The sequence below is a fragment of the Gorilla gorilla genome, chromosome 9 (genome assembly GCF_029281585.2).
Source record: "Gorilla gorilla gorilla isolate KB3781 chromosome 9, NHGRI_mGorGor1-v2.1_pri, whole genome shotgun sequence".
In the NCBI taxonomy this organism is placed as follows: Eukaryota; Metazoa; Chordata; class Mammalia; order Primates; family Hominidae; genus Gorilla; species Gorilla gorilla.
Window position 1 is genome coordinate 73,500,790 of NC_073233.2, and position 22,908 is coordinate 73,523,697.

A 22,908-nucleotide genomic window follows, 5' to 3' on the forward strand; every position below is an offset into this window, starting at 1 on the left:
GGCGGAGGGGAGTGGGCCGAGGCTGAGGCGGGCGGCTCTGCCATCCTAAGCCGGAAGGTGCGGTTTCGAGGTTCCCAGGGCCAGCGGAGGCTGGACCTCGGCCTTCCCGGGATGGTGGCCGGTGGCTCAGGGAAGACCCATTCGAAATAGTTGAAAACAGCCGAAGTCGTTGCTCATTTTATGATTAACAGTATTCCCTGAGGCCTCCCGCCCACCCCCACCGCGGCCCCATCTCCAGATTCTTTCCCAGCCACTCCTGGCTGCTTCCTCCTCAGGTGCCGCCACCTTACGGAGCTGAACTCGGTCACCTGACGCTTCAGCAAGCAGGGGCTTGTCCTGAAGCTTGGGCCGCGGGCGGCAGGGTGCTCAGAGCCAGTTCATCCTGCCCTAGGATGCCACCTTGGTCCTCAGCAGTCACAGGACCACTGGGCCTGAAGAACTTCCCCATGGCACGGACCTGCGGCAGCTCAGAGAAGGTCTCCACTGCCAGCAGCATGGCCAAGAGTCCTAGAAGCAAGTAACCTGGGGAGGAGAAGGTGCTGGGGCAGCGCCTGGATTCTGGTGATGCTCCCCGCCCACCTCCCAGCGCGGTGACTTGCCCTGGCAGCTGGCACCACTCACCCCCTTCTCAACACTGCCACCAGAGCTCTTCGACTACCCCTCCCACACCGTGCCCTGGAGTGGGGTCCCTCCACCTGCAAGGCCCAGCCCCCCAGTGATTTATGGGAGTACTAGTCCAGGCTCCTCTTCCCCCTTCCCCAACACGCTCTTAGGTGGCTGGACTTACCAAGAAGTGCGAGCTGGCCCAGGTGGTAAATCACGGGGTGCAGGCTGCGGCCGTGGCCGGGCAGCAGGTCCTCCACGCCAATGGTGCTGAGCGAGCTGAAGCAGAAGTAGACGGCCCCCAGTAGGCTGCAGTCGCCCTGAAGGCCCCACAGCACCAGCGCTGGCAGCAGCACAAAGCTGCTGGCCACCAGCAGTCCCAGTGCAACTGCCTGCAGCAGCGCAGCCCTGGCTGGTGACAGCTGCCAGTGGACCGCTACCCAGGCACGTGGGCGGCTGAGCACAGGCAGCAGGCAATGGCGCAGGGTGGCCATGAGAGCTAAGGAGGCTGGCAGCCCCAGGGCTGCATAGACCATGCAGAAGGCCTTTCCGCCTGGCGATAGTGGGGCCATGTGGCCATAACCTGGAGAAGAGAGAGTCAGTGGACAGTGAGAGCTCTGAGTGCCATGTCTGCTGGGGTCCCTGCCTACCCCAATACCGCCTTCTGCAGAAGGCTGCCCTCTGGTGGCCTTGAACTGGCCAGGCCCAGGTTCTAGCTGGCTCTGCTCCTCTTCGTCAGGGGATCCCTTACCCTCTCTAGGCCATTCTTTTCTTTTTTGGAAAATGAAAGGATGAAAGAAGACAGTTCCTCAGGCCTTTTGTAGTTGGGACAATTCTGAGAACTGCGCTGCCCTTAACAGATACTCCCGATTCCACAGCTGGTGGAATATCATCCACTCTTTCCCCAAATGTGTGTCATGTCCTGTGTGCCAGGCTTTGTACTGGGATCTGAATCAGCCCAGGCCCTGCCCCTTCTGGTGGGGGAGTCGGGCAGGCAAATCATGAAGGGCTGCAAAGAGGCAGCATGGGCGAGAGAGGGCATGTGCCAGGCGGGGAGGGGTGGGAGTGCGGGGTGTGCTGGGAGAACAGGATCAGCTAATAATACAGAGCTGCAAACGCACATGCCTACCGGAGCCAGATGGGAGACAAACAGGAGTGGTGGGGACAGGGGTACACTGGAGAGTGTGAGCTGTATCCAAAGGGCAGGCCCCATTCTGCTCCAGTCAGGATGTTGCCTTGCAGGGATTCTGGCTCAGTGTGAGTGGGTTTCCTGATTTTCCAAAAGAAGTTGGAAATATGGGCTGGGCACAGTGGCTCACACCTGTAATCCCAGCACTTTGGGAGGCTGAGGTGGGTGGATCACTTGAGGTCAGGAGTTTGAGACCAGCCTGGCCAACATGGCAAAACCCCGTCTCTACTAAAAACACAAAAATTAGCCGGGCATGGTGGTGCATGTCTGTAGTCCCAGCTACTCAGGAGGCTGAGGCAGGAGAATTGCTAGAACCCGGGAGGTGGAAGTTGCAGTGAGCCAAGATCGCACCACCGCACCCCAGCCTGGGTGACAGGGTCAGACACCGTTTCAAAAAAGAAAAAGTTGGAAATACAAATTCCAATTCAAAAAATACTGAGACACTTTGTGGGGCAAAAAATACGAAAACCCAGGGCTGTGGGTCTCATTGCTGCTTTTCCCTGGGCCTGTGCCCACGCGATTTCTCTGCAGGACTCCCTCATCCCTGTCTGTGCCCTCCTGATCCACAAGCATCTCATGCCAACTTCCTCCCCTATCTTCCCTCACTCCCCCACCCGAGGCCATGGTCCTGATCTGTCCTTCCCAGGTTCCTTCTATTTGCTTCCATCCAAGAATCCATCCCACTGTATTGTATCCCCTATGTGGCCATAGGCTGTGGCATCTGGGCAGCTCTCCTGGGTATCAAAGGGTGCCTGGGGTGGGACTGGGAAGGCCACACCCTTCCTGGCAGCTGAAGTGGAGGCACCAGTTGGGGTGTGTTGGTGGGGAGCCCCAGCTGTGATGTCAGGCCTCACAGGGCCTGGGCTCCATCTGGCTCTTTGGGGCTGAAGGAAGGGCTGCATGAACCCCAAAGCCCCCAGGGAGCCACGGCCTCTTGGAGCCGCGCCCTCTTGGAGCTGCGCCCCCCGACTTGGCTGCCTGGCTCTCTTACCTGTGGTGGTGAGGATGCTGGCAGCGAAGAGCAGGGCTGAGGGAAGGTCCCAGGTCCTACCCTCTGAGCTGTTGCCCAGGCTGGACACCCCATGGGCCTGGGTGGCCAGGGCAGTGCCCAGCAGCTCTTCCAGAGCTCCAGGTGGCAGGCAGGCCCTATGCGCTGCCTGGAAGGCTGCCAGCTCTGCCCTGAGCTCAGCCTGAAGCCTGCATGCAGGAGGCCCCTCCAGGGCCTGGAACACCACAGCCCCAAGCCCCAGGGCCAGCAAGTGGGCCACAACCAGGAGCCCGTATCGGGCCCAGGGCCTTAGACCCCCCATGGCAGGCCGCTGGGGTGCTGTGGGAACTGGCGGCTCCACCTCAGGCACCTGGGAGGGGCTGGGCAGGGCGGGGCCAGGAGGAGGTGCTGTGTGGGTGGCTGGGACCCGGCTGGGGTGGCTGGGGTGTGAACAGGAGGGAGGTGAGCTGCATCACCCTTCCCAGGTCCTGGAGGCAAGACATTTGCCCATTTCACAGCAGCTGGGATGGTGGGGATGGGTGGAGGAAGGCGGCTGCGGTGAGGGGAGGAGGCGGAGGAAGCTGAAGCCTAGAGAGGACCTCACACTTATTCAAGGTCCTGCTCACTCAGGCACCCATACCGCATTCATTCATTCATTCATTCATTCATTCATTCAAGTGCTTAGGGAAGAGGACAGGCACAGGTCCTTTCCTTCCTGGTGTTTACACAAGAAACCTCTTAGCAAAGAAACATGGCAACCTCACATTGTCATGAGTTCCATGAAGGAAACACCCTGGGTGATGGGAGAGCTCTGCGGGGAGCGGGGAGGTTATCTCACTGGGAAAGCTCCGCTAAGGAGGTGACATTTCAGCTGGGAAGTAAGAGGCCAGTGAAGGTAGGAATGAGCTTGGGGTATGAGAGGAACAGAGGGCTGGCTGTGGCGGGGGACAGTTGGGGGTGAAGGGGGGATAAGGACACAGGCCCTTGAGGACAAATGTGGTCCAGGGAGACCTACGCTGGGCTACTGTAGGCGTCGTGGATGGAGTGATTTTGGCCTGGGTGGTATGGTGGGAGAGGAATGGTGGCAGCTGGGAAGGATCAGGTGGGGGTGGGAGGTGGGGAAAGGACTCCAGGGTGCCCAGAGCACCCGGGCAGATGATACCCTTGCACCCGATTGCCAGTTCTTCCCGAGAACGCTTTGTGCCTGCCCTCCTGACTCCCGGCCCCTGAACTGCAGACACAGAGTCTGGGCTGCCATGGGGCACCTGGGAGAGGGGAATGGGGAGCCTGGGTTCCAACTCCTCTAACCTCAGAGGGGCTGAGGACAGAGGCCGAGGAAGGGACCCTGCCCTAGGGTATGGTGTGGGAGTGCCAGAGCCCCCATGGCAGTGTGAAGAGAACTGTCAGGGGTGCCAGATGCCATGGCAAGTCACCATACTGGGAGGTGGGTGGAACTTACTACTCTTTTTTTTGAGATGGAGTCTCGCTCTGTCGCCCAGGCTGGAGTGCAGTGGTGCAATCTCGGCTTACTCAACCTTCGCCGCCCGGGTTCAAGCTATTCTCCTGCCTCAGCCTCCCGAGTAGCTGGGGCTACAGGCACCCGCCACCACGCCTGGTTAATTTTTGTATTTTTTTTTTTTTTCAGTAGAGACGGGGTTTCACCATATTGGCCAGGCTGGTCTTAAAATCCTGACCTTGTGATCTGTCCGTCTCGGCCTCCCAAAGTGCTGGGATTACAGGCGTGAGCCACTATGCCCGGCCTACGGTTTGTTTTTTTTTTTTTTTTTTGAGATGGAGTCTTGCTCTGTTGCCCAGGCTGGAGTGCAGTGGCGTGATTTTGGCTCACTGCAACCTCCACCTTCCAGGTTCAAGCAATTCTCCTGCCTCAGCCTCCAGAGTAGCTGGGACTACAGGCATGCACCACCACACCTGGCTAATTTTTGTATTTTTAGTAGAGATGGGGTTTCACCATGTGGCCAGGTTGGTCTTGAACTCCTGACCTCATGTGATCTGCCGGCCTCGGCCTCCCAAAGTGCTGTGATGACAGGAGTGAGCCACCGCACCTGGCCGAGAAGAGCCTTGAATGACTGACCAAGGCTGGTGGATTTGGTCCCAGGAGAGGCACGCAGTACAAGGCATCCAACTGCCTATTGTTGGGGCATCAGGACACCAGGGTTGTATGATAGGTTGGGTCACCTGGTTACCTCCAAGAAAGGTGACATGTGGGGAGACAGCTTTTGAGTTTATTTGGCTTCTGGCTTCATTGGATCCCGAGGCTAAGACTCCAACCCTGGCTGGGGCAGCAGGAAGGCACCCAGAGAGCCCTGGCCCCAGATGACTCCCAGGGCAGGAGGTCCATGCTGTAAGCCCTAGGGCAGGGGCCACAGTAGCAGGACTTGGTCAAAAGTGCTGGTGACAGCTGAGGCCGGCCCCTCTTCCCTGCACCTCCCCTCCTCCCTGCATCACCCCAGCAGGCAATTCCCTGAGACAGGCTCTGGTCCTCCCAACCAGCTGGGTACAGTGTCGGGCCCCAGTAGGGCAGGTAAGCTGGGGGGACCTACAGGTTTCAGGTGTGGGGGCGCAGGCCCCCCTTCCAGTGTGAAGGCTTCCTGTGCAGTGTAGTGTTCCTGACCCCCAAAGGGGGGTGGGGTCCCTGGGGAAACTGAGGCAGCTGCAGAGGCTGACTCAGCTCCTGTTCCAGTGTATGGTGTGACTCCTCCTAAGGCAGCTGGAGCTCGGGGGAGTGGCCTGGCCCACTCAAGGCCCCGCCTCCGGCACCCACGGGGCCTGGGCACCCATGTCTTTGGTCTGTGCCCTGCAGTCCTGGGGGCCCCCCCGGAAGGGGTTGGCAGGTGGGGAGTCCCAGAAGGGGTCTGAGTCTGGGAACAAGGTCCAGGGTGCCCGGCGGGGTGCAGGCTGTGGTGATGGCAGGGGAGAAGGCCGTGGCCCAGCTGACACAAAGCTCCAGGGATCAATGCGGCTGCGAAGGGGCGAGGGCCGAGGTCGGCTGATGAGGCCTAGGGGTGGTGAACGTGGGGTGCCTGGGGTGCCAGGAGCAGAGCGTGATGTCCCCGGTGGGGGTGAGACAGTGCCTCCTGTGAGGATATAGGAGGGGCACAGGGTCAGGCAACCCCCAACTGCTGAGGTCCCCAAGACACTGTCCTGCTCTGGGCCTCAGTTTCCCCATCTGCACAGTGACCTACTTGACTCAACTTCCACGGTCCTTCCTGCTCCGCGGTGCCTCTGTTTTTTGTAATGGTTGGGAGTGAGGCCTCTGCAGCAGGCTGGCCTGGATGTGGGTCCCGGCCCTGCCACTTACTAGCTGTGGGAGCTGTGGGTCCCTTAATCTCTGTGCCTTAAATTTCCTCATCTAAAAATGGGCATCTAGGAGCACTTAGTTCTCTGGTTGTTATGACTAAATGAGACCATCTCGGGAAAGCCTTGCAAAAAGTACTTGGCACAAGCAAGGAGCCAGGAGTTTGCTACGATTATGACTACATGTATGCTGTGTCGCCCAGGCTGGAGTGCAGTGTCATGATCAGTGCTCACTGCAGCCTCAACTTTTCAAGGCTCATGTGATCCTCCCAGAGTGCTGGGATCACAGGCGTGCACCACCGCCTGGCCCGATTACTTCTGTTATTTCACAGCAGGCATCGCCCCCACCTGCCTGGACCACCTGATAGCTGAACTTAGAACTCTGCTCCCTACATGCGTCTTCAGTACCCCGAGTGCCTGGTTCAGGGTCCAGCTGATGACTGTGGTCTCGGCCTTGCCTCCTTGCATGTCCCCACCAGCCACTCCTCCCTCCCTGGGAACCCCCGTCTCCCATATGCGAAGCAGGCCAGCTTCAGGCCACTCACCACGGGGCTCCTCCTCACGTCGGGGGCTCTTGGCTGACCGCTGGCCCGCAGGGATACCCAGGTCCAGCAACAGGGGTGCAGGAGTGGGCGGGGAGTCGGGCGTCTTGAGCGAGAAGCGGATGAGCGGCGAAGGGGGCGGCTCGGTCGGGCAGGGCGCGGGCGTTGGCGTGGGGGGTGTTGTCGGGGACTCCCCGCGCTCGCGTCCTGGGCCTCCCGGTGGCTGCAGGTCGCGGCCAAGGCCCAGCGAGGCGAGCAGGGCGGTGCCGCGCAGCAGCGCCCGCTGGATCAGCTTGGGCGTCCCAGAGCTGCTACCGCGCTCTGCGGGGACAGGCCTCTTGGGCTCCTCGGGCTCCAGGCTAGGCCGCGGGGGGTTACCTGCAGGCGGAGGCGGCACAGGTGAGGGTGTGGCTGGTGCATATTCCAGGTGAGGGCCCAAGACCTCTCCGTGGTCTTGGAACAAAGACTGAGTTCTGCCCTCTACTAGCATCTTCCCTGGTCCCACAGGTCCCACAGGTCCCACGGCCTCCCCATCACACACCCACATTCTGGCCTTTCACAAGATGGGCACTGGGAGGGGAGGGCAGTGCAGGTGGAGGAAGCGGCAGCAAAGCCCAATGGCAGCCAGCGACCCCAGACCCCAAAGATGGATGGGCAGTCCCAGCGGAGGCAGGCTGGGGCCAGGTCACTGTGGGCCTCCGTGGCCTGCCAGGGGCAACCTCCAGGCCCAGGGGCATGGCAGGTCCCACTGACTGGGACCGGCGCCCTGTGCTCTGTGCCCACCAGCTTCCTGGCTTGGCAGCCCTGCCCCTTCTGCCCACCCACCCCCGCTCCAGCTGTAGCTTATAAAATGCACACAGTCAACTCTAAGGTACATGGCAGCCCTGAGGGCATAAATCCCTGTCTCTGTTCTAGAAAGGAGGAAAATGAGGTTCAGAGGGGTCAGTACCTTGCCCGAGGTCACAGCTAATTTACAGAGTATGTATTTGTGCCAGGCCTGAGCTGAATGGCATAGGGGCATTATGTTGTCTGATCCTCATGCCCCAGGGGTTCCAGGCTCAGAGAGGTTGAGGGCTTGTGCGGAGCTGTACAGCCAGTGAAAGGTGGAGCCGGCCTCACCCCAGGCAAGGGCAGTAGAACCTTTGCTCTCCACCATTTCCCAACCAGACTCTGCCCTAGATTTCAAGATACTAGTGTCCTACCTTCCAGTCTAGGGTTGGCCTGACTCCATTCTAGATCACTTGGGCAGGGATGGGGAACCCCTCATTAACGACAAGGGACTCTAGGATGGGCTCTCACAAGCCCTGATTTTGTCAGATCCCTCCTTGGCTCTAGAAACTGCTGTGGCTCTCCATTGTCACTAGGAGAAAGTCTGGCCTCCTTGGCTGGTCCTCTGAAGCCCTCCCTGGCCTTGTCCCTCTGCCTTTCCCCTCCTGCCTGGACTGCAGCAGCGGGTTGGATGTCGGGAGGAAGAAATACAAGGCTGGGAAAAATGAGCTTCTACTATGAACCAGGACTCAGCTCACAGTCCCTTCTGTCAGCCCCAACCCTTACTCAGACTCTCTGCCTCTTACCTCACCCAACTCCCACCCCGGCCACTGCCACTGAAGGGACAAGGGCATCCTTCTAAAATGCAAACCTGTTAAAGACAGGTCTCTGCTTAAAAACTACCCATCACTTCCAGCTTCATTCACTCATTCATTCAATCAACATCTACTGACCCATGTGCCTTGGCCCCTGTCCGCAGCCCCAGTCCTGAGACTCCTTGGCTCTCAACTCTTCTCAGAGTTCAGCCAGGTTGCCTTTTCCTTGGGTATGGTGAGCTGCATGCCTGCGCACACACTATTCACTCTGGGTGGCTGACCTTTCCCACCTCAGCTTTCAGTGACCTCTTATGCACCATCCAAGACCAACTGGGATGTCACTTCCTCTGTGAAGCCCTCCCAGAATCTCCCTGAACCTACACAGTTATTGCTCACGTTATGCCTCATACAGGTACTACTGGACTTGTTTATGAGTCTGCCTCCTTCATCATATGAGGTCAGGGCAGTGTTTAACATGTTGATGCCTGGCTCTTAAAATGCAAATCCCTGGGCCAGGCGCGGTGGCTCACATCTGCAATACCAGCACTTTGGGAGGCCCAGGTGGGATGATCACGAGGTCAGGAGATCGAGACCATCCTGGCTAACACGGTGAAACCCTGTCTCTACTAAAAATACAAAAAATTAACCAGGCGTGGTGGCGGGCGCCTGTAGTCCCAGCTACTCAAGAGGCTGAGGCAGGAGAATGGCATGAACCCAGGAGGCGGAGCTTGCAGTGAGCCAAAATCATGCCACTGCACTCCAGCCTGGGCAACAGAGCGAGACTCCATCTCGAAAAAAAAAAAAGCAAATTCTTATTTGATGAAGAATCCATTTTTATAATCCTTGCACCAACCACGAGGTTATCATTATCACCCCCACTTCGCAGGTGAAGAACTGATCACTTACAGTGAGTTTAAACAGAAGAGGGGAAATCATGTTTAACAAAAAGAAAGAGTTGGCCGGGTGCGGTGGCTCACACCTGTAATCCCAGCACTTTGGGAGGCCAAGGTGGGCGGATCACGAGGTCAAGAAATCGAGACCATCCTGGCCAACATGGTGAAACCCTGTCTCTACTAAAAAATACAAAAATTAGCAGGGCATGGTGGCACGCACCTGTAGTCTCAGCTACTTGGGAGGCTGAGGCAGGAGAATTGCTTGAACCCAGGAGGTGGAGGTTACAGTGAGCCGAGATCCTGCCACTGCGCTCCAGCCTGGGTGACAGAGTGAGACTCCATCTCAAAAAAAAAAAAAAAAAAAAAGCAAGAGAGGCTGGGAGTGGTGGCTCAAGCCTATAATCCCAGCACTTTGGGAGGCCAAGTAGGGCAGATCACTTGAGGTCAGGAGCGCGAGACTAACCTGGCCAACATGGTCAAACCCTGTCTCTACTAAATACAAAAATTAGGCCGGGCATGGTGGTTCATGCTTGTAATCCCAGCACTTTGGGAAGCCAAAGCAGGTGACTCACTTGAGGTCAGGAGTTCGGGACCAGCCTGGTCAACATGGTGAAACCTCATCTCTACTAAAAATACAAAAATTAGTCGGGCATTGTGGCACATGCCTGTAATCCCTGCTACTTGGGAGGCTGAGGCAGGAGAATCACTTGAACCTGGGAGGTGGAGGTTGTAGTGAGCCAAGATTGCACCACTGCCCTCCAGCCTGGGCAATAGAATGACACTTCATCTCAAAAAAAAAAAAAAAATTAGCTGGGCATGGTGGCACATGCCTGTAATCCCAGCTACTGGGGAGGCTGAGGGAGAATTGCTTGAACGTGGGAGGCTGAAGTGAGCTGAGGTCGCACCACTGCACTCCAGCCTGGGTGACAGAACAAGACTCCTTCTCAAAAAAAAAAAAAAAAAAAAAAGAAAGAAAATAGCAAGAGCAAGCCGGATGTGGTGGCTCACACCTGTAATGCCAGCACTTTGGGAGGCTGGGGTGGGTGGACTACTTAAGCCCAGCACAGCCTGGGCAACATGGCAAAATCCCATCTCTACAAAAAATATAAAAATTAGCCAAGCATGGCATGCACCTGTAGTCCCTGCTACTCAGGAAGCTGAGGTGGGAGGATCACTTGAGCCTGGGAGGCAGTTTGCAGTGAGCCATGATCGTGCCATTGCAGTCCAGCCTGGGTAACAGAATGAGACTCTATCTTTAAAAAAATAAAAGAGAGAAATGAGACAAAGGGAAGAGAAGATAGGGTCCAGCAGACAAAATGAGAGTGAACAGAAGTTCCTGCAGTCAATGGCCTGAGAAACTGAGGTTCTGAAGGGTAAGGGACTTGGTCAACATAATCCAGCTAGGATTTGAATCTGCCTCTAAGCTTCCTGGCAGCAAGAGTTAGCAACTCTGTTGTTTAGGAGAAAGCTGCGTGACTCTTCTTGACCCAAAGATAGATAGATAGAGGCGAAACTGCTTCTGTGAGGCCTCACAGGGAGGACACGGCCACGTAGTTATTGGCTCTAAGGCAACAAGCTTCACAGGGCAGTTGCTATCAGTGTAGCTGAGTGCACCCTGCCAATGTGCCACTCCTTGCAGCCAGCTCTCCAGGGACCAGAACAGCCCACTGGGGACAGGGTGAGGGTGTGTGTGACTCTCCAGTGGTGTGGCTTATGCCGGGGACCATCTCACAGGGTCTGAGACCTCTGTGAAGCCCCATTATTTGATTCTTAGCTGGGTTTCTGGAGGTGGCTGTGAGGTCAATGTCATGTACTTTCATGGACCCAGATGATGCGTGGAGTGTGGGATTGGGCTAGGGGAACCAGATGCTCAGCCAGCCACTGAGCTGGGCAGCTGACATCCTTTCGGGGCAAGTGGCAATCCATTTCTTCATCAGCCAGGAAGGGCACTGGTGTAGAGGCCGACATACTTATCAAGAACAGTAACTACCATGGTTTCCAGTGCTTTCATGAAACCTCAGACATGTGGCCTTCTGGCCACACATCTGCAATTTCATATTGTGGGAGCATTCACTGTATCCCTGGGGGCTGCGGCTCTCTCAGTTTGCTGGGGCTGGACCAAGAAAGGAGGCATTTCAGATTTCTACAGGCACAGATGTCTACAGAAGTTATGATGCCATGAAATACTTCGAGGAGATGAGGAAGGCTGCTATCTCTCAGAATGCAAAGTGATTTTGGAATATGAAGAATTTCTTGGGTTGAATTACTTAGAAGTTTGTCACTGACCTGAACTATTCATGAATATATGGGCTAATAAGTAGTTTCTCTTGATAAATAATTAACAAATTCTTTGGATAAAAAAACATGGGGCAAGCTTGAGAATGATGGGGCCCTTGTGCCCCTGCTTCTCGGAGCTCAGGGCCAGAGAGTTCTGTGGAACAGTCAGGACCTGCTTCAGCCTACACACCTGGGTTGACAGGCTCTCAAGTTCTCCTTTGGCCCATCTGGCCTGGTACAATTTAGAGCAAGTGAATTCAAGAAGCCTCCTTGGCCTTCCAGCTCTCAGTTCAGTCCCTGCAGGACAGATACTGGGGGCAGTGCAGCTGCTGGAGCAGCAAATGGCGGGGCGGATGGAGGCCCAGGGCTCTGCCTCTGTGGTCAGACAGACAAGAGCAGATCAAATCCCTGCTCTACTGGGTGCCTTACACCAAACCACTTAATCTCTCTGTGCCTCAGTTTTCTCTGTTGTAAAATGCAGGCCAATACTACTACTCCCCTCACAGAACTGCTTGGCACATAGAGAACCAACAAAGGTTAGCTGTTGTTACAACTATCAAGTGTAGCTCAGGGAATGGTAGAGGCGATGGGCTGGGTGGGATGGGAGGAGTGAGTTTAAACGGCTTGCTGAACAGGACTCTTCTGAGAGCAGCTAAGCGGGTCCTACATTCTGGCTGTGAGCAGCAGGTGTGGGGGCTCTGAGGATGGTCCCTAGGTTGGCACAGGGACCCACAGGCAAGGGAGGCCATAACTCTCTGGCCTCAGTCAGAGCTGGGCAGTGTTGAGCTGAGTGAGCCCTCCTCCCTGCAATGCTGGAGCCCTGCCTTCTGCCTGACCCTCTGGCTTCCTAAGCAGTCTATACGCGAGAAGCCCTTTCTTCAAGTGAAAGCTTCTGAGCTCACTACGAGAGCATTGGAGCTGAAGCCTCTCTGGGTTCAAATCCTCAGCTGGGGGTTTGAGGTAGGTTACTTCACCTCTCAGAGCCTCAGTTTCCTTATCTGCAAAATGGGGTAATAGTAGCCCCTCTTCATCAATGCTTGGAGGGAATGCCTGGCACAGTAGGGCAGTTACCGTCGTGGAGAACGGAAAGGCCCCGAGCTATCCTGGATGTGGTGAGAATGGGTCCTGGATCCTGCCTGCTCGGCCTTCTCATTCTCTTCTTCACCTACAGGCTCCCAGAAGGGGCTCTGAGAAGCACAGTGTGGCTGACACGTGTCTGGCTCCACCCCACACAGGCTGATTCCTTCCCCCATCTGGGTCCAGCTTCCCTTGGGTACCAAATGCCAGGTGGGCTTCCTGTCTTTCTTTTCTCCCTGGAGCCTGCTAAAGGCACAGGGGCTGCCATGGGGCCAGGGAAGAGGCTTCTTGCAGGCCAGGTCTGAACAAGGGGATAAGACTCTGGACCCCGAGCCGAGGCCTGGGCTGTATGCCGCTTGATCGTGGGCCTGTAGGTCAGACCTGGGTTCCAGGATCGGCTCTGTCTTGTCTCAGCCTTGGTTTCCTAGTCTCTAGAATGAGAGCAACCAGGGCAGGACTCCTGCGTTGCCTACTAGCCTATCGTGGCCTCCCCAAGGTGCCCACGGAAGGAGCTCAGCCAGATCCTGCCGGGGGAGGAAGGCCACTCACCATTGAGTGCTGGGGGTGTGGAAGGAGATCCTAAGGGGGATGAGTCATCTGAATCCAGGTACCATGTGGCTTCGTCCATGCGGGACCTTCTCCTGGTGATGGGAGGGCAAGGAGGGGTGCTTTAGGAATTTCAGGACTTGGGGAAAGCAGATGATGCTGGGTCTGGGGGGCACTCAGGTACTCACCTCCCATTCTGGGCTTCCCCAGGCTTGGGGGAACTGGGACCCCAAGCCCAGCATGCTCGCCGCTCTCCATTGCTTGAGTCCTCCAGACGTCGGGGGGACTGGCGGCCCCATGCCTGGCCTGGCTCTGCAGGCTCCACTGCAGGGGAAACCGATGAAATCGGAGATAATCTTTATTCTCCCTCCATCATCACAGTCAGGCTTCAGGGATAACCTTTAGAGTATGGGGAGCAGGCTGGGCCCTGTACCATTCCCAGGGTGACCTTTGGGCAAGATAGATGGATTTGGGTCTTGGGGCCAACAGTGGGGTGGGGCATCTCATCTAGCCCTTCAGCTGACGTTTGCTGCTTAGTAATTAGTACAGACACTGACACCAACTGCCTGAGTTTGATTCTGGCTCTTCCACTTATTAACTGTGTAACAAGTTACTTTTTTCACTTTTCTCATCCATAAAACTTAGATTAACAATAAAAATAACTACCAAATAGAATTATTGCAAGAAATTAATATTAGCAAAGCATTTAGAAAATTAGTAGTACATAGTGTCATACAATTATTTGACTAAAAAAAAATAAGTAAAATTAATGCTGCTTGGGGAGTTCAGAGGTAACAGGCTAGACCTAAGGCAGGGAGCCTGGGGGCGGGGAGGAAGAGGGGATAGTGAGTGGGATCCACCTCCAAGAATAAGGTCTGACAGAGAATAAGGAGCTGGGGGGCGGAGAGGGGCATGACAGGTGAAGTTTCTTACACTGGATGGCTCGGAACCGGGGGAAGGTGGGCGAATCCCCAGGCCCGACCTCGAAGACGTTTCTCCTCCGGTCAAGGCCGGGTGAGGCCTGCACGGTGATGCGGTGCTTGAAGTCTGGGATTTGGGTTGGGGGGAGCAGGGTTCAGGTTTGTGATGAAGTAGAGCCAGGACCCCAACCTGCAGGGGCCCAAGGCCAGCTCCCAGGCCACATAGGGAGCGGCACGGTGGCTGTGAGACTGTGACCAGCCTCACTGCTTTCTTGAGCCCCTGGGTCTGGATAAGGAAAGCTACTCGTCTGAGTCGGAGATGCCCTGGCGCCGGCCGGCCCCGCCCCCTAGACCTTCCCAGAACTTTCGTGAACCCCACCCCTTCCCGATCGCAGCCACTCCCAGACCGACATGCAAATACTTCCGCCAGAACCCGCCCACAAACAGAAAAAAACACTCTGGCTCCACCCCTCCCAGCCTTCATCTCACGGGCCCACCCACAACACCCTAAACCAATCCCAGCGCGGTGAGCACACAGGCCTGGCTCCACCCCCACCCCCGCAGCCAATGGCGGGGGACGCCCCGGGGCCCGCCCCTCACCGAGTGGCATGCTGATACGCTCGCCGCCGTCGCGCGCCCGGAGCTTGCTGCGTTTGAATGTGCCGCGGCGGCGGCGCACGTGCGGTCGCTCGCGGTCCACCTGCTGCAGCAGCAGCGTCAGCTCGCGCTCGAACACCTCTAGCTCCCACTGGGCCAGCAGGTGCTCGCGCCGCCGCAGCTGCTCCGCCTGTGACCGCTGCTCGCGCGCCGCTCGCGTCAGCTCCTCCTCGCGGCTCAGTAGTTCCTGCGCCCGAGACAGCGAAGGTGGAGAGGTCAGCCTGGCACCGATCCCGGCAGCGCCCGCCCCGACTCTGCCCCAGGGAGATCGGGGAGACACTCCTTCCAACGCTGGGTTCCTTGATTCCTCGCACCTTTTCCTTGGCTCGCAGCTCGTCGAAGAGACCCTGGATCTCGCGCTTCCAGCCTTCCTGCATGGAATGGAAGGAGTCCCGCGGCATTTCCCGTAGGACCTGTGCCTCCAGCGCCTCCAACTGCTGCAGGATGGAGGCGAAGTCGGGCCTGCGGTGGGGGTCCTGCGCCCAGCAGTCTAGGGGCACGGCGTGCAGCGGGGACAGAATAAGAAGGGGTCCGTGGGTGGATGTGTCCTGGGCCAGGGAGCTCTGTACCTCACCTGCCCTCCCCGTCCTCTTACCGGCCATAAGCTGTGCGAAGGGCTCGGGGCAGGTGGATGGGATGGGCAGTGTGAGCTTGTTAACAGCTACGCCATAGGCCACAGCAAGGCAGTCAATGCCACGGTATGGCACCTCCCCGGTCAGCAGTTCCCACAGCAGCACCCCAAAACTGTGGGCGAGACAACAGGTCTGTGTTCCCTTTTCTCTCCCAACCCCCACCCCCTTACTGCCACTTCACCCAAAAGCAACTAGGAGCCAAGTGGTTTGGGTCCCTGTCCCTGGACTTGGCCCAGCCCTAGATTTAGGCAGCCACCTCTGCCCTCTGCAGCCCCTGTCCAGCCCCACCGAGGGCCGCACCTCCAGACGTCACTGCCCTTAGAGAAGGTGGAGGCCTTGATAACCTCAGGAGCCATCCAGGCGTAGGTGCCCGCGGCACTCATTTGTGTGGTTTTGTGCCACTCTCGGGCCAGGCCAAAGTCGGTGATCTTCAGGGTCTTGTGCTCCATGTCGTCACCCTCAATGGGCTGCAGCAGCAAAACTAGAGAAGAGGGGCCAGATTGTGGATGCTCCAGGATCAGGTGGTGGGGACAGGGTAAGAGCTGGGAGCAAACTCATCTGACGGACATCCTGGCTGGGTCCTGGGGGCACAGAGGTGACTTGGTCTAGATCTTGAGGACCTACTTGAGGTCAGACATTTCTTTTCTTTTCCTTTTTTTTTTTTTTTCCTTAAGATAGAGTTTTGCTCTTGTTGCCCAGGCTGGAGTGCAATGGCGTGATCTTGGCTCACTGCAACCTCCACCTCCTGGGTTCAAGTGATTGTCCTGCCCCAGCCTCCCGAGTAGTGGGATTATGGGCATGTGCCACCACGCCCGACTAATTTTGTATTTTTAGTAGAGACAGGGTTTCTCCATGTTGGTCAGGCTGGTCTCGAACTCCCAACCTCAGGTGATCTGCCCGCCTCGGCCTCCCAAAGTGCTGGGATTACAGGCGTGAGCCACTGCACCTGGCCGAGGCCAAACATTTCACACTCAACCCCAGCACTCAAAACCATTTATGAGCTAAATAATATTTTTCACGTTTCACAGATGAGGAAACCAAGCAGGGAAATGACTTGGCAGAGGTCATACAACAAATATAGCAGAGATTACAACCTGGTCTGTGTGGCTCTGAAACCAGTGTTCTAGCTTTTCCCTAATACTACACTGAAGCAAAACTGGCAAGGTGGCAGCTCTGGGCATTTATGGCTTTGATTTCAAGAGAGATTTGTGAGTCTCCTGTCATTTTGTTGAGGCAGGAGCGTGAATCAGAACCCCCCTTGGAGTGGGGAGCAAGAGGGAAGCTCTTGGTGAGAAAAGAAGCCCAGCAGGTACCACAGGCCCCTAGTGCCCACATCACACTGTGGCAAATGCAGCCACTCCCAAAGCAAAGACTCCAAAAGATACCTACCAATGCAGCTGGAAGGGAAGAGAAAGGGTGGGGTCCAAGAAAGTGATGGTTCTTGGCCACAAAGGGGAGGAGCCTGGGGTAAATGTAGGCGTGGATGGTCAGACTTGGCAGGGGCTCATGGCTTTAACCCAAATGGGGCCACCGTACTTGGTACAAAGAGGAGAAGCAGCAACTTGCATATGTCTCACCAGGACAGGAATGGCTCAAATGAGAGAAGTTTTCGAGGAATAGAAAGAGGACAAAGTCATAGAGTCATGAAGGGTCTGAAGGGCCCCTCTACTTTTCAGGTTACAGCCAACTGCACTGTGGAAGAGAAGCAATATCAAGTCAACCATGTTTCTGGACCCATGTCAGGGCACACCTCTCAGCTCTCCTGCCCTGTGTGACATGGCTGTCATGGGGGCAGCATAGGGCACAGGGGGTGGGGCAGATGGGAAGGGCACCTAATACAGCCTGGTGAGTCAGGAAAGACTTCCCAGAGGAGGTGGCAGAACCAGGGTGCTCATTTTTCAGGGCTTAAAGCAACAAGCCCTGATCCTGCTGCTGGCCAGGCCACCTGGGCCTTGAGGAGGCATCTGGCACTGCTGCCAGCTGTCCCCGCTGCCCCACCGTCCTCAGCCCCCACAGCCCCTGGCTGCTTGGCTCTGTTTCTGTGTCCTCCACCTTCAGCCATTTCGGCTCTGGTGCTTCTCAGAGCATGACCTCTCCTCAACCTCTGCCCACTGCCCCTGGCTGACTCAGCCTCTTCCAGGTACCAGCTCCCTCTCCCCACTGGCATCTTCCACATTTGCAACTGCAGGCCAGACAAATTGGTTCAGCAGCTCTACCTGATGTCCAGGTGCCCTTCATGACCACCTTTACTATCCCGGCATGCCCAGTAGATTTTCCTGCAATTTTTCCTAATCCAGAGAATGGTCTCAAAATCTACCCACTCCTCTGAGCCAGACCTTGGAGCTGAGTCCCGACACTTCATCAAGCTGAGGATGACAACAAAACCCTCCTCAGATGGCTGTCACGAGCATGAAACAAGACCACACTTTTAAAGTTTTTGCATGGGGGCTGCCACCTGGCAGAAGCATCCTAAAGGCCAGTTGTCCTAAAGCACTTATCGTATCTCCGCCCTCCTCTCCCTCCTCTGTCACTCCTTACTGCCAACTTTAAAACAGCCTCCGGTCTGGCTGCTGGAGGCTGGGGACCTGAGCATTTAGCAAGCCCCCGACGACAAGCTCATTCCAAAGGGGAAACACAGCAGGCTGGGGCAGTGGGTGGAGTGGAAATGGGCACCTCCCCTGGTGCCAGGGCCCACCTTCCCCTTTGAAGACCAACACTTGCTGCTTCTTGGCCTGTCTCTAGCCACTTGTGGCACCCCAGACTGGCAAAGTGCTGTTCCAGTATCTCAGGCCGGGTGGCCACTCTCCACCTTTTTCAGGTGGGGAATCTGAGGCCCAGAGAGGGGCAACAACTCACCCAAAGTTTCAGGACTTCTTTGTACTTGTGGTCTTTCTGCTACCTCCCCGCTCCTGGCTCTGCCAGCTGCTAAGCCCCATCCTCTGCTTTCTCTCCAAGCTCCTCTCTGTGCTTTCAACTATCCCAACTCGAACTGCTGTTCTGGTGTCTGATGTACATCCCAGGCATGGGAGGTCAGGGGTCACCCAGAGGAGAATGGGCCAGAGACCCCGAAACTGGGGGAAGCTCTCAGTGCCCCTTTAGGGCTCCCTGGCCTCTGACAGGGACCTGGCCACCAGCTCCCTCCCTGGGCTGGCCTCTGTGGGGCTCGGGAGTGGCCTGGGCAGCTCACGCCTCTTCCGCTTCCCTCCCATGGTCCCTACTTCTCCTTTCTGGGAGGCCTGGGCCAGGTCTCCCACTTGGGAGGGGGAGTCCTTTTGGGGAGAACTGGGGGAGGTCAGGCCCAGGCCGGGCTGGCTGGTCAGTCCTGTGACTCGTGGGCCTGGAGAATTCCCCCTCCTCTCCCCGCCAGGCTTCCTCACAAGGCCCCCATTGTCTAGGAAAATCATGCCATTGTTTCCTGCCTGTGCCCCCCCCCAGCCCAGGGACTCCCCCCACCCCAATCCTGCAGACAGCAACTTGGGCCTAGGACTGGGGTCTCCGAGGTTAAATGCCAGGCTCAGGGAGGCTGAGGGCACCTTGCCTGCCCTTTACCACCACCTCCCAGACTCTGAGAGGGAAGCAGGGGAACTAGAGGGGAGTGGGGGCGCAGTTCCAGGCTTCTTCCTCCCACAAGTCCTCCACCCCCAGCTCTTTCCTCCCCTGCAGGCAGCTGGGCTAGGGAGGGAGCAGGGGCTGAAGCAGGGACAGGAAGCCGGCTCAGGGGCAGCAGGAAACGCAGGAAGCAGTGGGGAGGGTGGGGAGCAGGGGCCTGGGCTATTGTTCCATTTTTTCTGGAAAGAAAACGGAGGAAAAACAGAAGATGGGAGTCCCCTCCCCCTGTGCCTTCGGGGAATCCCCCTCAGATTGGGGCAGGTAGTGGGGGTCCCTAGATAGTTAGAGCCCAGGGTTGAGGCTGAGAGGTGGGAACTGCACCCTACCAGGGATAAGAAGAGTGGGTAGGATGGTTGGCAGGCCTCCCCTGGCTCCCCCAGTCCTGGCAAGAACTTGGATATCTGGGGCTCAGCACTCTGTTTCCTGCAAGCCCCTTGTCCATGGTCAGCCCAGGCCAGGAGGCTCAAAATATCCACGTTGACCCCCCTCTAAGAATGTCTCATGCTTTTCCAGTGACCCCACTGAGCCTGGCCCCTCCTGCATTTCCTACTGCTGCTCTCCAGCCTGCACTCTGGGCTCTAGGAGGCCCCTGCTCCTGGTCCCTGCTGTGTACTGGGTCCTGCTTCCATGCCTTCTCTCTCTAAATGCTGCGTGCACCAGGAAACCCTCTGAAGCTGTCACTCACTTCTCTTGGGCCATGATGGGCAGCGTGTTGGGGGCTTGAAATGATGGGAGATGGAGTCTCCCTTAGCCCAGCACTCCCACCCCAAGCACTGATTCCAGGCTAGGCCCTCTTGGCGATCCAGCCCTCAAATGTCCATCTCCATGGCTGAGGACCCGCTGTGGGTTGGGGATCGCAGGTCGGGCTTGCCCAAGCTGTTGAGCTGTTTCACTCTCCCTTTTTACAGATTCTGAAATTGAGGCTCCGAGTTGGAGTAACCAGCTAGAGGTCATGAAGCCAGGGAGGGCTAGGCCAGAATTCCAGCCCTGGCCTTAGCCTTGACTGCCAAGGAGGGCTTCCCTCTCTGAGATATCTGTTCTGGAGGAGCTGCCCATGATGACGGGAGGGGAGGACAGAGCACCAACTCCACGAACATGAATTTAGGGGAGGAGAAGATGAGGAGCACGAGCTTCCAGAGGACTTCCTTGAGGTGGGAGCCATGGCTGGGCAGGATGCTTATGGCCCACCTGAGAGATACCAATTTCTTAACTTGTCCAAACCGCAGCTGCAGGCTGGGGTCAAGGACTTCTGAAGCTGGCACAGGAAGACTCTGCTGGGTGCCTGGGGCTCTGTTTGGGGGCTAGCTTGAGCCCATGGGCACCCCTGGTCAGCTGGGACCCCCTAGGGTGGGAGCTCCTACCTGCAGTAGACCCTAAGCTAGGCTCAGTGGAAGGTTGGGAGCAGGTGTGTACCAGAGCCATGCTACCCCCAACCATGCCCCCAGAAACTCACTGTTGTTGGACTTGAGATCACGGTGGATGACGGGCACCAGGGCCTCGCAGTGCAGGTAGTGCATCCCACGGGCAATCTGCACGGCCCAGTTGACCAGCACATGGGGAGGCACGCGCCGCCCGGCCAGAGCTCGGCTGAGGGGCCCACCGGCTGCATACTCCATCACCAGGCACAGGTTGGGCTCCTCCAGGCATACAGCCTTGAGGGCAATGATGTTGGGGTGTGCCAGCATGGCGAAGAGCCGGGCCTCCTGGCGAACGCTCTCGGCTGTCACACTGATGTCCTCATCGGGGTCCTGGCGAGCTGCCTTCACAGCCACCAGCTCGCCTCGCCAGCTGCCCCTGTACACCTTGCCGAAGCCTCCAATGCCGATCACCTCCTCCAGCCGCAGCTCCTGGAAGCTGGCCACCTCGCAGGGGGGCGGGCCGCCACCCCGAGACACATAGTTGGACGGGAAGATGCCCACCTGGCCACCCACCTGGCCCGCCCACCAGCCCTCGTCTCCTGAGATGGCTGCGTCCCGGGACAGCACCTCCACACGGTCACCCTTCCTCAGGGCCAGCTCATCCTGCCCACTGGGCTCGTAGTCGAACAGGGCTGTCCACACCGGGTTGGCATAACCCGCTGCCTTTGGAGACCCCTCAGGCCGGCCTCCTCCACTGCCCCCACCACCCCCGCTGCCACTGCCATTCCATGACCCTAGAGGGCTCTTGAGGAAGAGGCTCTTCAAGGGCTCCATGGCCGGGAGCCGGCGTTGGGATGTGTGGAGGACCTTCTCTGGGTGCCCGTGGTCCCCACCCCCCTGGCTGCTGAGGCCCTAGTCCCGGAACCTGGGCATCCGGGCCCTGGCCCTCAGCCCCAGACCCACGCCTCTCTGGGGAGCCAGGAGTGTCGCCTCCCGGCCCCCCGCATCTCGGGCTTCTGGAGGAGGGCACCCAGGGCAGTGTGGTCAGGCCGGGGGGGTGGGGCCCCGGGGCCTCCGGCGCCTCACCATGGCTAGCTTGGAGGGACCCGGGCTTCCCTCGGTTCTGGAGCAGTCCTGGGAGCCTGGCTCCGGCCCCCGCCAAGTGTAAGGTGGGGCCTTCAGGGGCAGCGCCTCAACTCCGGTTGGGTCTTTTTGCGCAGGGGGTGGAGGGAGCGTCCGCAGTTGGGCCGAGACTGCCTGTTCCTGGCCCCGTCTCCTTTGGCCCCGACGGCTCCGACCCCGCTCCCTTCTTCCTCCTCCCTTTGTACTTTGGCCCCGGGGGCGGGAGGCAGAGGTGGAGGGTGGAGTTTCACTTTTTTCCGCTCTTCTCCCTCCTGCAGGAAACAGCATCAGATGACGCGGGCAGCCTGCACCGCTCCCCTCCCAGAGGCTCCAGGCGGGGAGTTCCCGGGTAGGCGGGCCAGGAGAGGCAGAGAGGGAAAGGGCAGAACCAGATCCCCCATCACAGCAGGCTTTTGAGATCTAGAAAGAAAAGCCCCCAGCTGCGTGCTCTGCTGCCTAGGGTGGAGGTTGGTCCACCCTAAGGATGGGCCATCTCTGCCCTCTGTATCCGCATCGGCGTCAGCAAAACGGGGTTACAGAACCACACTTGGGAAGGGGGTGAACCCGAGTCTGGTCTTGGCTGCGAAGTTGTGGGACTGTGCGATCCATCGATTCTGAGCCTCATTATTTTCTTTCTTTCTTTTTTTTCTTTTTTCTTTTTTTGAGACGGAGTCTTGCTCTGTCGCCTAGGCTGGTATGCAATGGCGCAGTCTAAGCTCACTGCAACCTCCGCCTCCCGGGTTCAAGAGATTCTCCTGCCTCAGCCTCCCGAGTAGCTGGGACTACCGGCGCGTGGCACCACGGCCGGCTAATTTTTGTATTTTTAGTGGAGACGGGTTTCACCATGTTGGCCATGCTGGTCTCAAACCCCTGACCTCGTGATCCGCCCGCCTCGGCCTTCCAAAGTGTTGGGATTACAGGCGTGAGCCACCGCGCCCGGCCATTCTTTTCATATATGATATGAGAACGAGAAAGCTCTGCCTCGTAGAGCTAGTAGGATGGGGTGGGGAAGACTGGAGGACAGACGGAACTGGCTGCACCTCAAGCTCTTGGAGTGGATTGTCTAAGGCTCTCCTCTTCTCCTCACCTGGGAAACAATCCGCTTCTTCATATCCCTTCCCCATTGGCAGAAACCTGAGACTTGTCCAGAACTTTGCCCAGGATTGGATTCAGAATAGCTGAGTCGCCCTCACAACTTCTGGATAGGGCTGCCCCAATTGCTTTGAGCCTGTCACTTTAAGAAAGACGACGCTATCCTATTTCGACTATTCCTGCCTGTTACGGAAGGTTGTTCTCTACACCCTAGGTCTGAGCTGACCCGGAAGTAGACGCCGCTGGGAGAGAAATCGTTCGTGACGTACGAGGTCCAGCATTAAAGGGGGCGGGCCGAGAGGGGCGTGCTTTGGTAGTGCAGAACTCTCGCTGCTACTAGGGGAGTCCACGCCTCCACCTTTTCCCCGCCTCCTGTAACTCATTGGAAGAGCTGTGCGCCAATTACTTTGCCATTACCCAATGGCTACTCAACTGTCTCTTTGGTTCCGCCCAGTCGTCTACCCTGGGTTGGCAACGCCTGGGTCTACGCATGCGCCCAAACGCT

At 57.4% G+C, this 22,908-nt stretch overlaps 2 protein-coding genes across 2 annotated transcripts; both read right to left on the bottom strand.

Annotated features, from left to right (window-relative positions):
- Positions 1-147: 147 nt before the first annotated feature.
- Positions 148-4,891, bottom strand: KCNK7 (potassium two pore domain channel subfamily K member 7). The gene is made up of 3 exons (XM_004051517.4): positions 2,784-4,891; positions 788-1,186; positions 148-522 (listed from the first exon to the last, which is right to left on the bottom strand). The coding sequence occupies exons 1-3, from the start codon at positions 3,100-3,102 to the stop codon at positions 317-319; spliced, it is 924 nt and encodes a 307-aa protein (XP_004051565.1). The 5' UTR covers positions 3,103-4,891; the 3' UTR covers positions 148-316.
- Positions 4,892-5,003: 112 nt separating this feature from the next.
- Positions 5,004-22,641, bottom strand: MAP3K11 (mitogen-activated protein kinase kinase kinase 11). The gene is made up of 10 exons (XM_004051516.5): positions 20,285-22,641; positions 15,523-15,703; positions 15,186-15,334; positions 14,905-15,080; positions 14,534-14,777; positions 13,947-14,060; positions 13,202-13,337; positions 13,017-13,108; positions 6,641-7,015; positions 5,004-5,875 (listed from the first exon to the last, which is right to left on the bottom strand). The coding sequence occupies exons 1-10, from the start codon at positions 21,021-21,023 to the stop codon at positions 5,538-5,540; spliced, it is 2,544 nt and encodes an 847-aa protein (XP_004051564.1). The 5' UTR covers positions 21,024-22,641; the 3' UTR covers positions 5,004-5,537.
- Between the last annotated feature and the right edge of the window lie 267 nt (positions 22,642-22,908).

What these genes read in the sequence shown, in the direction of transcription:
- KCNK7 (XM_004051517.4), bottom strand. Translation starts at nt 3,102, where the DNA reads ATGGGGGGTCTAAGGCCCTGGGCCCGATACGGGCTCCTGGTTGTGGCC. An exon ending in CAGCATCCTCACCACCACAG is followed by an intron (nt 1,187 to 2,783) that starts GTAAGAGAGCCA and finishes TCTCTTCTCCAG; the next exon opens with GTTATGGCCACATGGCCCCA. An exon ending in GGGCCAGCTCGCACTTCTTG is followed by an intron (nt 523 to 787) that starts GTAAGTCCAGCC and finishes TCTCCTCCCCAG; the next exon opens with GTTACTTGCTTCTAGGACTC.
- MAP3K11 (XM_004051516.5), bottom strand. Translation starts at nt 21,023, where the DNA reads ATGGAGCCCTTGAAGAGCCTCTTCCTCAAGAGCCCTCTAGGGTCATGG. An exon ending in TGATCTCAAGTCCAACAACA is followed by an intron (nt 15,704 to 20,284) that starts GTGAGTTTCTGG and finishes CCTCTTCTCTAG; the next exon opens with TTTTGCTGCTGCAGCCCATT. An exon ending in ACGTGAGGAGGAGCCCCGTG is followed by an intron (nt 5,876 to 6,640) that starts GTGAGTGGCCTG and finishes ATATCCTCACAG; the next exon opens with GAGGCACTGTCTCACCCCCA.